Source organism: Erpetoichthys calabaricus, chromosome 10, assembly GCF_900747795.2.
Source record: "Erpetoichthys calabaricus chromosome 10, fErpCal1.3, whole genome shotgun sequence".
Classification (NCBI taxonomy): Eukaryota; Metazoa; Chordata; class Cladistia; order Polypteriformes; family Polypteridae; genus Erpetoichthys; species Erpetoichthys calabaricus.
In genome coordinates, this window is record NC_041403.2 from 50,837,645 (window position 1) to 50,854,433 (window position 16,789).

A 16,789-nucleotide genomic window follows, 5' to 3' on the forward strand; every position below is an offset into this window, starting at 1 on the left:
GCAAAGCAGTGGGTCCAGAAGGAGTATCGCCATGACTGCTGAAGGCTTGTGCGTTGGAGCTGGGGAGTCCTCTACAGCATATCTTCAACCTGAGCCTGGAACAGGGTAGAGTCCCGAGGCTTTGGAAAACATCTTGCATCACCCCAGTCCCAAAGGTATCACGTCCGAGTGAGCTGAATGACTTCCGGCCTGTCGCTCTGACATCACATGTGATGAAGACCATGGAGCGGCTGCTGCTTCACCACCTGAGGCCACAGGTCTGCCATGCCCTCGATCCTCTGCAGTTTGCATAGCAGGAGAAGGTGCGAGCGGAGGATGTCTTCATCTATATGCTACACTGATCCCTCTCCCACTTGGACAGAGGCAGTGGTGCTGTAAGAATTATTTTTCTGGACTTCTCTAGCGCCTTCAACACCATCCAACCTCTGCTCCATAGGGAGAAGCTGACAGAGATGGGAGTAGATTCATACCTGGTGGCATGGATCGTGGATTATCTTACAGACAGACCTCAGTATGTGCGTCTTGGGAACTGCAGGTCTGACATTGTGGTCTGCAACACAGGAGCGCCGCAGGGGACTGTACTTTCAATACAGTGAATTTCCCCTTGGGATTAATAAAGTATCTATCTATCTATCTATCTATCTATCTATCTATCTATCTATCTATCTATCTATCTATCTATCTATCTATCTATCTATCTATCTATCTTTCTCCGGTCCTGTTCAGCCTATATACATCGGATTTCCAATACAACTTGGAGTCCTGCCACGTGCAAACGTTCGCTGACAACACTGCTATCGTGGGCTGCATCAGGAGTGGGCAGGAGGAGGAGTATAGGAACCTAATCAAGGACTTTGTTAAATGGTTCGACTCAAACCACCTACACCTGAACACCAGCAAAACCAAGGAGCTGGTGGTGGATTTTAGGAGGCCCAGGCCCCTCATGGACCCTGCGATCATCAGAGGTGACTGTGTGTGGAGGGTGCAGACCTATAAATACCTGGGAGTGCAGCTGGATGATAAATTGGACTGGACTGCCAATACTGATGCTCTGTGCAAGACAGGACAGAGCCAACTATACTTCCTTAGAAGGCTGGCATCCTTCAACATCTGCAATAAGATGCTGCAGATGTTCTATCAGACGGTTGTGGCGTGCACCCTCTTCTTTCTATCTATCTATCTATCTATCTATCTATCTATCTATCTATCTATCTATCTATCTATCTATCTATCTATCTATCTATCTATCTATCTATCTATCTATCTAAATAAATTAGTTCAAATTTTGCATTTATTTGCTTTCATAAAAACAGGAGTTTTCACTTTCATGCTCTGCTTTTCTTTCTACTTGTGGATTCTAAAGCATTTGGAACCCTTCACTTTCTGCATACTTAATTTTGTTGTATATTTATCAATTGTCAATTGATATTATTTTGTTAAGTGATTTTGCAGTATTTTTGTGTTGGAACCTAAGGGTGCAACCCCTCCAATGTCACAGCTCCCCACACGTTATTGTGTTTCGGTTTTAATTTTAAATGTGTAAATTTGCATTTCTGCCCATCAATCTACAAGCAGTAACTCTTAATGAAACAAAAAACATGTTTTCAGAAAGACTTGTACAATTATTAAAATTATTAAATTTTAAATTATTTTAAAATTATTAAAAAATTTTAAATTATTACAATTATTAAAAATTAAAAACTGAAATCTCTCCTTTATTTAAGTATTCAGACCCTTTTCTGTAGCACTCCAAATTGTGACCAGACGCATCATGTTTTCTTTAATTCTTCTTGAGATGTGTCTAGAATATGATTGGAGTCCACTTGTGGCCAAATGAATTGATTGAACATCACCTCTGTATGTAAGGTCCCACAATTCACACTGCATTTCAGAACGAAAAAAAAAACATTAAGTCCAAGGAACTCTCTGTAGACCACCACAAACAAATTGTGCTAAGGCATAGATCAGTGCAAAGGTATGAAACCATTTCTAAAGTTTTGAGTGTTCTTAGGAGCACAGTGGCCTCACTAATTGTGAAATGGAAGAGGTTTGGAACCATCATGACTCTTCTTAGAGTCTGCCATCTAAGTACATGAACAAGTAGGGTTTTGGTCAGGGAGGTGAACAATAACCCAGTGGTCACTCTAACAGAGCTTCAGAAGTCCTCTGCTGAGAATCTGTTGGAAGGACAGGTATCTCAGAAGCATTCCATCAATCAGGAGTTTGTGACAGAGTAGCTAGATGGAAGCCACTCTGGAGTAAAAGGCATATGACAGTCCGCTTGAAGTTTAAGAGTATGAGGAAAAAGATTGTCTTTTCTGATCAGACAAAAATTTTACTTTTTGGGCAGAACTCCAAACAGCAAAGAGCAGGCACTGCTTATCACTTGCCTGATACCATCCATACAGTGAAGCATGGTGGAGGCAGCATCATGAAATTGGGATACTTTCCTGTGGCAGAAGCAATGAGACTGGTTGGAATTGAGGGAAGAAAGATTGCAGTCAAATACAGAGAGGTTCTTGAATAAAACCTGCCCAAGAATATGTCTGACGTCAGACGGGGGCAACGGTTCACCTTTCAGTATGACAATGACAAAGCATATAGCCAAGACAATGCTGGAGTGGCGTCAGGACAAACCTCTGACTGTCCTTGAGTTAGCCAGCCAAAGCCCAGACTTGAACGGCATAGAATATCTGCAGAGACAACTGAAGATGGCAGTCTACAGACACTTCCCATCCAATCTAAGGGAGCATGAGAGGATCTGCCAGAAAGAGCAGAATAAATTGCTCAAATCCAGGTGTTCAAAGCTTGTAGAGACTTACTAAAGAAGATTCGATGCTAGAATTACTGCCAAAAGGGCTTCCACAGATTACTGAATTAAGGGTCTGAATACTTATGTAAAAGAGAGATTTCAGTTTTTGACATATAATAAATTTGCAAAACTTTCTGAAAGCCTTTCCACTTTTTTCATTATGGGTTAATGAGTGTAGAGGATGGACAGTAAATGCATTTAAAATTAAATGAACAACACAATAAAGTGTGCAGAAAGTGAATGGGGTATGAATACTTTCTCAATCAACTGTATGTTTTTGGTCTCCATCCAGGGCTCATAGCCATAGGTGAGATTGGAAATGGAGGATGATATTTGATGGCCTTTTTTTATAACCTGGCATTATGTGCATTTCTTTTTCTATGGCAGTGTGGCTTAGTGGTTCAATCATTGTACTACAAATCACAAGGCTGCCAGTTCAGTCCCTACTACCGTGAGACCCAGAATAATACACTTCCCCCTTAAGTGCTCCACTTGAAGAAATATTTACAGGGCTGTACTGTAATCTGTATGGAAATAATATCAAGATGGTAATCATTACAAAAAGGTGTGAATTAAATTCCATTTCTATTATCTATCAGATTGATTTGGAATGGCAGTGCTCTTACAGGTGGATTTATGTGACTTAAATCCTTACTGGCTGATTGAAATGAGGCCCTCACCACAATGGAAACTTTACATAAACTGAATTTATTCAGTTTAACAGCGAGCAGCAGTTTCATCTTCCTTTGAGTTGCGAGGAATGCTGGGTTCAAACCTTCTTTGAGCGCTGTTGCAGAGATCTGGATCATTCTCTGTAGGATTTTTCTAGGTGCCTCCATTTTCAAAGTAGATCTCAAAGCTATAATTTTAGGATGACTGATGGTACTCCGTTGGCCTGTTTTGAATGGGATGGACTCTCAGATGGGCCTGCATCCTGTGCAAAAGTTATCGCTGCTGCAGTACCCACTGGTTATTATGATTTCTGTGCTAGAAAATGTACATGACATAATATTATCAAACCTATTTAATCCAGTTTAAGGTTTGGGGGGTACCATATCCTAAGTTAGCAGGAATCCTCCCTGAGTGTGGTGATTGTTCACTGCATGGCAAAGCCATGCACACACAAATGCTGGACCTATACTGAATTTTAATATCAACGTAATTGGCACAACTTTAGGATATAGAAAGGAAACCAGAGTTCCAGGACGAAAACCCACACAGAATCAAGAAAAACGTGCAACTGCCTTGCAGACAATGAACCAGCCTCAGCATGCTGTCCCTGCTGAAAAAGTCACTTCTGAAAAAAGAGATACAGATGGATGGATGGATATTCAAATCTAGGCATATTTGCTACATTTTACATTACACTTACATTTTTTTGCTTAACAGACAATGTCATCCAAAGAGGTCAACATAATCCAGACAGTTTGGAAACAAGTGTTACAGGACAAGGTTACAAAATTGACAACCACAAGTGAAGAGCTCAGAACAAAATAGCAGCGAGTTACAATTCCCGGGTTACAAAAACCTAACAGCTAAAGTCGGTTAGACGGAAATTCCCAGAACATGAGTCTTCAGACACTTCTTAAACATATTGAGGGAGTCCAAATTCTGAATGGAGTTGGGCAACTCGTCCCACCAGGTAGGAGCTACACATAAAAAGAGTCTGGGTTGAGATTTGATACCACACAAAGGTGACACCACCAAATGGTGTACATCAGCAGGCTTGAGTGGTCAAGAAGAAGCATAGGATATGTATAGGCACTGTCCTGTCCTGCTGACTCCTCTGTAGGTAAGCATCAAGGACTTAAACGTAATATGTGCCACTGGTGGAAGTCAATGCAGTGATCAGAATAAAGGAGTGACATGTGTGCCTACCTGATGTCCATCCATCCATCCATTTTCCAACCCGCTGAATCCGAACACAGGGTCATGGGGGTCTGCTGGAGCCAACCCCAGCCAACACAGGACACAAGGCAGGAAACAATCCTGGGCAGGGTGCCAACCCACCGCAGGACACACACAAACACCAAGCACACACTAGGACCAATTTAGAATCGCCAATCTACCTAACCTGCATGTCTTTGGACTGTGGGAGGAAACCGGAGCGCCCGAAGGAAACCCACACAGACACAGGGAGAACATGCAAACTCCACGCAGGGAGGACCCAGGAAGTGAACCCAGGTTGCTAGGTCTCCCAACTGCGAGGCAGCAGCGCTACCCACTGCGCCACCGTGCCGCCCGCCTACCTGATGTCCCTCTGCATTTTCAATCATCTGTAGCAGCTTACTGACACATGCTAGTACTCCTGCCATCAGAGAGCTGCAGTAGTCCAGACGTGACAAGACCAAAGTCTGCACCAGGAGTTGTGCTGTATACTCCAACAGATATGGTCTGATCTTGCAGATATTGTATAGAGTGAATCTACAAGACCAAGAGACCATAGCAACACGGTCCTTGAAAGGCAGCTGATCATCGACCACCACCCCAAGATTGTGTAAGGACTTGGTGAGACAGACGAGCTGGGATAACAAGAAGGTCTGGATATGCCAGGCTGAGCTGGAAATGGTGTTCCTTCACCCAGGCTGCAACATCAGTAGGACCTGCAGAGAGTTTATCTGATATTTTATAGCCCTCTAGAGGGGAAAGAGAGGTACAGCTGTATATTGTCATCTGTGTATCATTAAATCATGACACTGAACTTCCCGAGAATTTACTTTTAACCACCACGTTTCCTCTTAGATCCAAAGCCAGTTTCCTTGAATAAGCAGTATTGACTTCTGCCAAGGGTGTGATTATTATGTGTCTAAGTAATGAGAATCTTGGCAGAGGGTTGTAAAAAAACACCAGAGAACTTACATCTTGGTCTGCTTCCTCAACAGTCCTAAATCACCACTTCCATGACCCCAGATAACAAAGTCTGCCTCTGTCATTTCCACAATGCTGTCCATTAAGAGGATCCTGGCCAGAGACCATCTTTGTACTAGCTTAAGAAAAAACTGGCACACAGATCCATTAACTACCAGAATTAAACAGGTATTCCCATTCTACTTTTGTGCTTTAATTTACATGTCTCAAATTCTGAATTATCCACAGTTGCTTCATTGGTTCTATGCAGCAAACTCACTGATGTCAATTCTGCTCTGGTCAAGGTAAATTAATCCTTAAAATCATGCCTGTCACCCTAGCCTATCAATTTTAACTCCAGTGGAACTGCTGTATATTTTTCCCCTGACATTCCAACCTCCAGAAGTCTCATATGCTAATTTACAAATAATCAGGGAGAACAGACAACCACAAATGAATCAGAAGCAAGAAGCTGGAGCCACCGAATGCTTCCATCAAATAGTTTTGAAAATGCTTCTCACACTCAGACATATTTTGTTAGCAGCAAAGAATTTTGTTGAAAAATCAGAGCATTTTTATGTTGGGTGGCACCATCTTCACCGGCCTATCATTTTACCTTATCCTACATTAAGCTAATTCCGCACTCTCCCTTCCTGGAAAGCCTGTGGTTTTCATTGCTATTAGAGCTCCCATATACTTGCATTATGCGCTTCAGTGCTGTTGTTTAAAAATCCATCTCCTTATTTTCTAGACCCCACATATTGCTGGATCTTGGGAAGCCGGAGTCTGTCCCAGCAGCAGTGAGCACAAGACAGGAAGCAAGTAATTAGAAAGGAGGCTTTCAGAAATGCACAAGCATAAAAAGTATTGAACCAACAGAAAATTGAAACCTGCAGTTTGTGGACATGTGAACTTTTCAACAGAAGGGAAGTAATTGTGATGGACGGCCAGCAGCTCAACCCAGCCGGGACGCCAATGAAATGGAAGGATGGTGTAAGGCAGCTACTTTCCGACACTGCCTCCCCCAAAATGCTAGATGGTAGCTCCCCTGGAGTGTAGAGGTGTCCCAGATTCCTGCAGGGCATCCTGGGACTAGGAGTTCGGTTTCTCAGCCATGTTGGGTGCCGTGGGTGCTGCCTGGTGGAGATGTCGAAGGACCTGGGGACTCAATTTTTTCCTATCGCCCTGAAGTACTTCTGGGATGAAGAAAAAGTCAGTTCTTCATTAGACCCGGAAATGCTAGGCAGTCACGTGCTCAGAAGGACAGAAGCACTTATGGGTCAAAGACTATTTAAAGGACTGATGGGAACCCAACAAATGAGCCAGAGTTGGGAAGTAGAAGACATAGCTTGCTGGGAGGTGTGAGGAAAGAGTATAGTGATTATTATTGAGTATTGTGGTTAATGTGGCTGTGGTGCTTTGGAGGCACTGTGCAGGATGAAAATAATTTAAAAATATCTTCTTGGTGCTTTTATCCTGTGTCCTGCGTGTCTGTCAGTTGAGTTTAAGGGGCAACAGCAACCCCTGGCATTTACATCATACATGGAAGGCACTTGTTCTGTGTCAGACTGATCACTTTGCCTTCCTGTTCCTCGGTTTCCAGGACTTATATTCATAGACGTTTATAATTTCTCCAATTCTTGGTCCACTTTAATGCTCTAGATAAGTCTCTATTAGAACTGAGGTAAGCTTAGAATGAATGCACCCTTTCTAAAGTATTTGTCTCCATCAATTCCCTTCTCCAAAAAAGAAATATGGAAGTAACAGATCAGCTTCTTTTTACAAAGCATCCACCAGAAGGGAGCAGCATGGTGTTCCAGTGGGTGTTGCTACCTCATAGTTCACAGAGACTGCTTCTGTGTCTCTCAGATGGTCACTGTCTCTTCATGTTCCCCCGTGTCTGCCTCAGTCTATTTCCCAGAACTCTGACTTTCTCCAGCATTTCAAAGGTACAGTATACTGGTTAGATTGACTGGTGACTCTAAAATGGCCCAGTTTGAGTGATTGGGGTTTTATTTTTGTATGAATGTGTCCTGCAATGGACTGGGGGCCATCCAAGAACTGTTCCTTGCCTACCGTCCAAAGATTTCCCATGACTCTTACACTGGATGAGCGATTTAAGAACATAGATGGAGATATCATTGCCTTATGGCAAACATCAAACTCACACTTTGATTATTTGGAAATTTTAAAAGGAACAAGGAACAAAGTCTCCTACTTTATGCATGTACATAATGATGTCAACCTCAATAGTCAAAGGAAAACCCCTGATACTGGACTGACTCTATTTATTACTATGTAAGACCATCATATGTGAAGAACTGAAACCACCCAGCACAGATGCCCAATTTGTGTCCAAGAATGCAATTCTGTCAGAACTGTAGAATCAACATTGGCTTCTTGAAAGCTTATAATGAAAACAAAATTTCAAAAATAGGCCAATATTTTGCTCATCAAGATGCAACATACAGTATACTGTAAATTTGTCAGTTTAGTTAGCCACTTTGATTTTTACTTACATGTTTCAAATAGCTGCATTAGAATTTCCACCCAAAAAATAAATGAATGCTGCTATCAGTATTAGGTCAGTGTGAGTTGGGTAATGGATTTAACCCCTCCTCTGAAATATTGCTTTGGGTATTACATGTAAAGCATCCTCTGTCACATACACATACTGAAAAATTCAGAATATGATATTTTCTTGCTGTTTAGATGTGGCTTGATTTAAAACTAATTTTAGATTCCCCTACTTTCATCACACTGACTCATTCAAACATATTCTTCTTCCTGATTTATGATTTACCGAGTCATTATACATTCATTTTGACCTCACTACATCAAAATTCATCTTGTAACTGGTTCAAATACTCCTTAATGTGCCTTAAAATCATGATTTACTGTTCAGCAGCCCTTCCTTTTGTACATTGTGACCTAATATCAGTTGACGTGATGTTTCACAAAAACAGAATGACGTGCATGTATCCAGTACTTCAGCTCCCTGTCATCTTGCAAAGGCCTAAAGATAAAAAAACAAACACAAAAATGTAACAATAACACTGGGGCTCAGTAATTTGGAAATCTCACTCTCTCTAGCTCTTGCTCCTTCTCTGACAAGCTGGAAATATCTGTAAATGTACATGTGTAATTATATCGGATGGCATGGCAGAAGAAAGGCTTTGATTGAAAATGTGGAAATAGCTTGACTGGTAGCAATAATCACAATGGTGAAGCCATGTTAGCATGTACTGTACACAGAGTGTCTCAGACACACCTTTACATAAATCAAGCTGCGTTACAGAGAATGTTTCTTTTATGTGGCACCTTTCCATGTAAATACCATCCCTAGGTGCTCTTCGCATACAGGGCTAAGGCAGAACTGCCTGCACACTTTCTTAACAGTTGAAGCACAGATGAGTTAGGTGACATGGCCAGATCCACCCGGTGAGCAGGAGTAAGCAGTAAAAGCAGCAAACTAACGCTTTAAAGTTCACTGCCGTAGCCACTTGGGAAAAAAAATGAATGGCTAAATAAAGTTCTAGCATAAATATTCATAACAGAAACTCCGATGTTTACTTCATGCCACTGATAACAATGGTGACCATCCAAATGACAAATGTTCAGTAATATGACAAACATACTTTTAAAGTTTGCATTAAAAAAAAGGTTCACATTTGCTTGTTTTAATAATTATACATTTGTTTTTAATATAAGGTATAACATTCAAAAAAGGAGTGTCTATAAGTAAAAAGAAGGATTGTTTGAAAATGTTAAGAATTGTTGCCTCTTTCCACCCCAAATAAAAATATGTTCTGATATTTGAAATGGAGATTTTATTGTTATGTTAAATAAGTGAGTTAATTTTTTTTACAATGTACATGTTGTATATCTTAGATGAAATGTATTTCAACCCTGTCACCTTTGTGAAAAGCTTCTCTCTGCTTAAAAATGTTTTTAATCAGTTGGTTAAGGTAAAAAAAATATGTTTTTGGATTTTTGCTAAAGTGAGTTATAGTAAAACTTCATGATGTCCACAGACCATAAGCTCTATTTTAAAAATTGTTTGTGGAACAAAAAGAAATCTCTAATATAACCTCCCACACTGCAATACTGGAAAATCCTTTACTTAAAGATACTCTCTGTTGTTGAAGTCTGCATTGTATAGGTGTACAGGCTAATCCGATGTTGACATTTTTCTTTATTTTTACTTTATTAATCCTTGAGGTGAAATTGCCATTTGGCATGACCTTTGCGGATCAAAGCTCAAGATCCACCATTGTACAGCAATTTTCAGGTTAAGGGCCCTGTTCAAGGGCCCAGTAGAGTAGGATCCCTTCTGGCAGTAATGGGATTTGAACCAGCAACCTTCCAGATACCAGCACAGATCCTTAGCCCCAGAGCCACCATTAATACTAATACTAATACAATTAATAATAATGAGTTGTTTGTAATAATCTTTTACACTCTCCCTTTCATGAACAAACAAATTTCCATTGATCCACCTGTTTAATTAACTAGGAGCACAGAAAGCCTGCACCTATCCCAGTTCCAAAACGCATAAGGAAAAACAATACACTGGACTGGATGCCAAATTATAGGTGCATAAATCCAACCTACACTCTTGAGACATTGGTTCTGTAACGGCACCTCAGAAATACTCCTAGAAATATTGCTTGACAAAGAACAATTTCATTTCGGGAAGGATTCTTTGTACATAAAGTTGGTTCTTTGGACTTTGAAAAGGGGACAAATATGCGGTCAAAACACAAATCTTTAATGTATAGTAACTAACCTAGCAGAATACTAAAAGATAAAAAAACAGAGCTAAGCCTGTGTGATTGTGTACAACGAGAGTCACTTTAAAATCAGGAACAAATTGAAATTTCACAAACGTGTTACCGTTTATTCAAGCGTATTTGTGGAGATTATTACGGATCTAAATAAATAAAGATTCTTTCTGGAACATTCGTGTGGATAGTTCTTTTGGGAACCAAAAATGACTCCCCTACGTCAAGGCTCTGAAGAAGCATTTTCATATTTTAATAGTGTAACAGTCCATGTTTGAGGTATGCAATCCGGCACCCGGGAAGGAAACGCCGATCACTCACGCGCTCCCAATAGTGTGCAGTACGCTGTCCAAGGTGCTGAGACGTGGAACTTCTTTGCAAAAGGAGGATGTTTTCCTCACGATATCCAATAAAAGTATTCGTACTTTCAGCAATTGATTTTAAAGAGGATAGGGTGCCCTTTAATGCAGCCTTTTTTGTGCTTTATAAAGCACCATGTAATGATGTATGCCATTATAGAAAGTAAGCTATTGTGCAAAGCTGAACTTTTAATTGGAACTAGTTAAGATGACATTAAACTCAGGAGCTGGTCGTCTGACGCCTGTTTAAGTGGATTATAGTATAACTGACTTACACTGAGGGGTTAAATGCTATTATTGATGCTATATGAAAACATGCTGATAGACCATTTCCCATAAGAATTATATACATTTAATGTACAAACAGCATTCATTCTATATTTTATGTACTGCAATTAACAGCATGCACCATCACAAAACGTTTTTTCACAAGTAAATAAAATTAGAAACTCAAAAAGAAAGGTAAAATAAAAAAAATTCAAAAAGCTTTGAGGTACAGTTGATAGATTTTAAAAAGCAATTATAAAAAGTAGAAACACAAAGAAACAGTGTAATAAAAATGAAAAGCTATGCATTGTGTGTAAATCTGACTTAAATGTCTTTGGAACTCACCTGGAACCTGCTACATTTATTCAAGAAAAACTGCAACTCAGTCTCTATAATGGCTAAAATATATTTTATTTAGAACCAAAACACAAATAGAAAAACATTAATGAATTATCACCAACTAACAGAAAGTTCTGTGATGATATACTAGCACTAAAAACACAAACACTCAGAAAGATATAAAACGCATACACACACGATCAAATACATTCAACTGTGATAATTCCAAACAAATTATGACGCATTGAAACTCAAGACTGATAAGCTTGAGATAAAAGGAAAGCTCAGCTGTCTTATATAAAAGAACGCAGCTGTCAGAAATTGTGAACTAGTTAAGTCAATGTTTACGAGCTACGGGAACTTAATGAGTCTGGAGTTCAAGAACTGTGCATGCCAACTTTGACAATGTTGGTTTTGATTCTTATTTTGGTAAGTACATTTTTAAAGTGCAAAGCCTGTCTTCTACTGTTATTTTCTCTATTTTGTATGAATATCATTGATATTAGCAGCATTCTATACAGAGGAGATCCATGGAAACCAGAGGTCTGACTCAGTGTTGGAGGAACATAACACAGTAGTTGCCATCATAGGAGTAGTAACATCATCACATGTAAAGAGTACACACCACACAGAACACGCATCTAACATTGATAGAAATCAATATTCTAGAAGAGGCATAATTTGCTAGACATTATTCACACCAGCATGTTTCCCATTTTTCTGTCATACAACATGCCAAATAATTTTTTTCTTCTTTTTGATATCATTTAATTACTACAGAAATGTTAATTGCCATTTTCTTATTAAGAAATCACAAATAAATACTTCTGTGTCTTATAGGAATGATATAACACCCATTGTAAGTGTTGTGGGAACATTCATTCAGGCAAAATCACGCAACTCTGCTTTCCACAATTTGGATTTAACATTAAAAGCAGTGAAAGAAATACATCTAAACAAATGCAGAAAAGTACAAAAAAAATGAAATTCTGCTTAAAAACATGTATAAGACACAGAGTGCAATTGTTAACAACAAACTACTCTGAAATAGGAAATGTAATCTGTTAATCTCTGGGGGGAGCTTTAATCAAGTTTATTACATTTAAATAGCCTTGGAGATCATTATCTCATATTATAGGCAACACTCCAATTAACCTTTACTCTTGAGCTTGGTAGTACCTTCTCTCTGCATCAATAAGAAAGACATAACTTTGCTTAATATCACTTCACACAATGTGTATGTATGGAATAGTCATCAGATTCTTGGTTTTAAAGCACTGTTGGTCAGAAACTACCTAGCACACACTTTATTTTAACTGTCCTGCCAGGTAGGATAAAAGAGCTTAGCTTATCTCAAGCAACATGTGGGATATAAAGGATTTACCTTGTGATCTATGATGCTGATATATCCTTGCAGGGGAGGTGCCGAGGCTTTCATCGCTGTGGTGGCAATTTGCACTGGTTGTTTTTCCTCCTTGCGTTGAACAACAGGCTGGTCTCTTTGTGAGCTGCTGCTGTTGTTGCTGCTGCCGTTTCCTCTGCTGTTGTATACGACCAGCAAGCTTGTGCACATGGTAATCACTAAAAACAATGCTACTCCATGCCTCTGAGCAAAGGGAAAAAAACACAAAAGAAGATTTGATTGCTGCATTTCCAAGTCTACTGTACACATCAATCACATCTGAATTCAGATTCAAAATCTTGGTAATCAATGTATTTTGTGAGGTGTTGGGTTAAAGAAGAGGACAAACATCCATCTCTCTGTGTCTTCTTTCACTGCCTTTTGTTTTCCAGTAATGGGCTCTGGGTAGCTGGATATTTTCCTGCAAGCACTGGGCACAATCTGGAAGCATCCCAGCATGGGGCTTCTGTTACAGTCTCAGACAAACACACACACACACGTGTTCACTTACACTTGTGTGGATAAGGAAGTAAACTGCAGTCCTTGGAGGATTCTGTAAGAACATGGGTAGAACACATACACTTAGCACAGACACTAACCAAGGAGGTGGACATGTATGCCACCAAGTAGTGGTATTAACTTTGCACATACAGCTAATACATATTTTTTTTAAATATTTTTATGAATACCCTACAATGAAAGCAATAAGCTCTCTACAAAGCTGTAAACAATCATTTTAATTTAATAGAGTTAAGACATCATCTGCGAATGGATGATCAGTTTCAGTGCACTTTTAAAAAATGAAGGAGCCGGAGTGGTTCTTCAGAGCAAAACCATAGTGGAACCATTTTGGGTTCCCAAAAGAGCTATCCACATGAAGGTTCCAGAAAGAAATTTTAATGTAGATCTGTAACTGGCTTCATAAATAACCACAAATTAATAATTTGTGACATATTAATAATTTCCTGATTTTAAAAAGACTCTCACTACATACAACAACACAAGTTACATTCAGGCTTTCTTGATCTATTGTGTCCTGCTAGGTAACCTACCATACATGAAAGATTTCTGTTCTGTCCACATATTAGGAACCTTCTCAAAACCCAAAGAACCAACTTCATATGCAAAGAACCCTTCCAAGACTGAAATGGTAGCTTGCCAAGCCACAAGGGACAAGGAGCCGCACAACCTAGTCGAGTGCCATTAACGAAAAAGTACTTTTAAGAGTGATACAGTTGGAAAGGTTTCGTGTTTTTATTAGATACATTATACAGAAAAATCTGCAGATATAGTATTCAGAATTCTATGTTCTTCATTCATGTATTGATTTATAACAATTAAATACCACAAACGCAAAATGAACGTATTTAATGTGTATTAGTTGAAATACTAATTGCTGAAAATAGTTTGAAAATTGCGGTGTAATCTGCTTCCCAATGATAAATAAATAAATAAATAAATAAAGTTTTCTGTTTTTCATCAGCAATGTTTAAAGGATTAACGGAAACTGGGTTACTATTCTGTGCGTAAAGCATCACTCATATTTGCTACGAGGAATATAACTGTTTTGTGGAACTTGAACAAAAAAGCTAATGAAAAGTTTCCGTCAGATTCTCTGAAGCTTTAGAAAAGTAAAAAAGGCGTAGTGATGTCAAAATATTTTTATGATCTGAGCTCTGGCAGCGCGATGCATATCAGCCAGCTGACATGTAGTGAATACATCAGGCTGCTTTTAGAACTTCATTTGCAGACACCCTTTGTTGCCACAGAAGACGCTCCGAGTGCTGCTGTACTTGGGCGCATCGCGATCTCCTATAAGCGTTCACTTCGAAATCACTCTCAACGCAGTAGTGGACACTTGCTATCTGTACGCAAAAAAAATCCGTTTGTTCAGGTAAATGCTGACATTTGTATTTCGAAATCTTGGTTTAAAAGAATCAAAAAGAAAGAGAGTCCCGGGTGTTGAGTGATCTTGCCGCAATTATCCATGTTCAGCTCAGGAGACAGCTACTGTTTAAACTGGTCTAAGCCTTCGGTAGTTTAAACCGATAACTCGCACTACTCTTTCTACTCAGTGTCAAACCACGTTTAACGTACATTTAATACAATTTGGAAAAGTGCGTGAGAGCTTCACTTAGCTTACCCATTGCACCGCTGTACTTTACTGAATTCGGGTTCACGATTTGCTGTTTTGCGGAAATCAAAACAGACCTGAAAGATTAAGATGCAACCCAAACTGAATCGTGTTCAGGGGCTTAAACTTTTTTTCAAATACATGATTTTAAATATTCTATATATGCTTGCCAGCACAAAGCTGCGCATCCTGCTTTATTATCGGCATCGTCCAGCTGCCAGCCGGCTCCGAAATCGAATGCGCGCTTGGTAGTCCGCAAAGAATAGCATCCATGCAACAGAATAAAAGTACTAAGGCGAAGTGGAAAGAAAGCCACACAGATCTCATTTCACGACGAGTATCTACTGGCGAAAATAAAGTGTTGCTTGAAAACATTTTTTACCATGGGTGTCTTCATTTTGCGCCGCGCTCTCTCTTAATCCCACTGGTCTGCACATCTGGTTTCACTTTTCCTAGGACAAATAGATTATAACCAGTCTGAAAAATCCTTCCGCATCCACATCGTGGTTCAAACAGACTGGACGCGCCAGTCAGCGCTCCACTTACAACACGGAGATGAGAGGCAAAGGGAGCGACTCGATGAGCGAGCGAGAGGAGCAGGCAAGGAGAGAACAGAAGAGCGAGCGAACGAGCGAAGCCCAGCGAGAGCGGAGGGTCTGGCACGGAGGCTACCATCTGCGTGTCCGCCGGGTCTTACTGCGAGTTGTCTCCCAGCCCGAGCTCCTTTATCTTGTCATCGCACCGGCCTTCCTCGCCATGAGCTCAGAGCTGTTCTATAAACGGAAAGGCGAGCGGCATGCGACACCGCGGGCTTACGGCATTAGCAGAACTTTAATTCGACTTGTCACATTCCGGGAATCTGCGATCTGTGACTAGTGGGTCACTGACTTAACTCCAGTGAAACAAACGGAAAAATACAAAAAGTCGCCCATTGGTAAGCGAAGAAAATGTTTTGAACTGACAGTATTACGGAATGTCAAATGGGAATGAGCCTGAAAGTAAAACATAATTTCATATAAACAGAATTAGAACTGAATTAGATACAACCAAGTAGATTAACAAGTTTAATAAATACTGTACAATTTAAACAAACTGACAAGAGGACAGATCGAGTCTGGTAAGCCGTCTCTAATAAGTTTTGAATTTGAAGACACATAGATTAAACGAACAAAATAAATTCACATTCATTATGTTACTACAGGATCTACAGGATATCAGCACGTGTTCACATGTTTAGGACATGAGAGTAAAATTACGGACTTACAGTGGGAAAAAATGTTAAGAGTTGCTTGTCTTGTTTTTAAAAGACTGAGCAACACGTGCCAAGAACAGGTGTAACAGTGAAATGAGGGTTTAGACACGGAGGTCGAGGTCGTGTTGCACTGATAGGATAGAATTACAGGTGAATACAACAAAAGCATTCGATGAGGTATTATTTTCTGGAGTTTCAGATGGTTTTTAATAAGGTACTACATGAAAGATGTTTGATCAGATTTATAGAAATTTAAAGAAGTGGGAGTTTAGGGTGCATTATGGGCTTAAACATGGATAACAAAGGGTTAGGGTGAGGGGAACTATTTCAGTATGATATTAAAATTTGTGTCCCTTGTTGGTCAGTGCTAGGGAATCTGCTCATTTTTAATAAAGACAACAACCTGGGTTTCCTGCAGGTGCTCAAGAAGCCCCCTAGTACTATAAATAAAAGGCAAGTGAATAGTTAGTAATACACAACAAGCTAATAATAAAAAAACAACAACAGTAGTAACATAACAAAAGTACTGCATATACAGTAAATTAGCTGCTAGCAGCAGATCTGAGGGCAGTGGGGCAGCACAGAGTTCAGTC

The 16,789-nt window shown here is 39.8% G+C and overlaps 1 protein-coding gene across 2 annotated transcripts in view; it reads right to left on the reverse strand.

The window, feature by feature from the left end:
* st6galnac5a (ST6 (alpha-N-acetyl-neuraminyl-2,3-beta-galactosyl-1,3)-N-acetylgalactosaminide alpha-2,6-sialyltransferase 5a) overlaps nt 1-15,704 on the reverse strand; it is a 259,090-nt gene extending 243,386 nt beyond the window's left edge. The window contains exons 1-2 of one of the 2 annotated variants that reach the window (XM_051933117.1): nt 15,327-15,704; nt 12,793-13,014 (exon numbers count right to left, since the gene is read on the reverse strand). In XM_051933117.1, coding sequence (XP_051789077.1) covers nt 12,793-13,014; nt 15,327-15,341 — 237 coding nt within the window. In that variant the 5' untranslated portion in view covers nt 15,342-15,704. The remainder of the gene's footprint in view (nt 1-12,792; nt 13,015-15,326) is intronic. The other variant, XM_028811189.2, reaches the window with a different exon arrangement.
* Nucleotides 15,705-16,789: the final 1,085 nt, after the last annotated feature.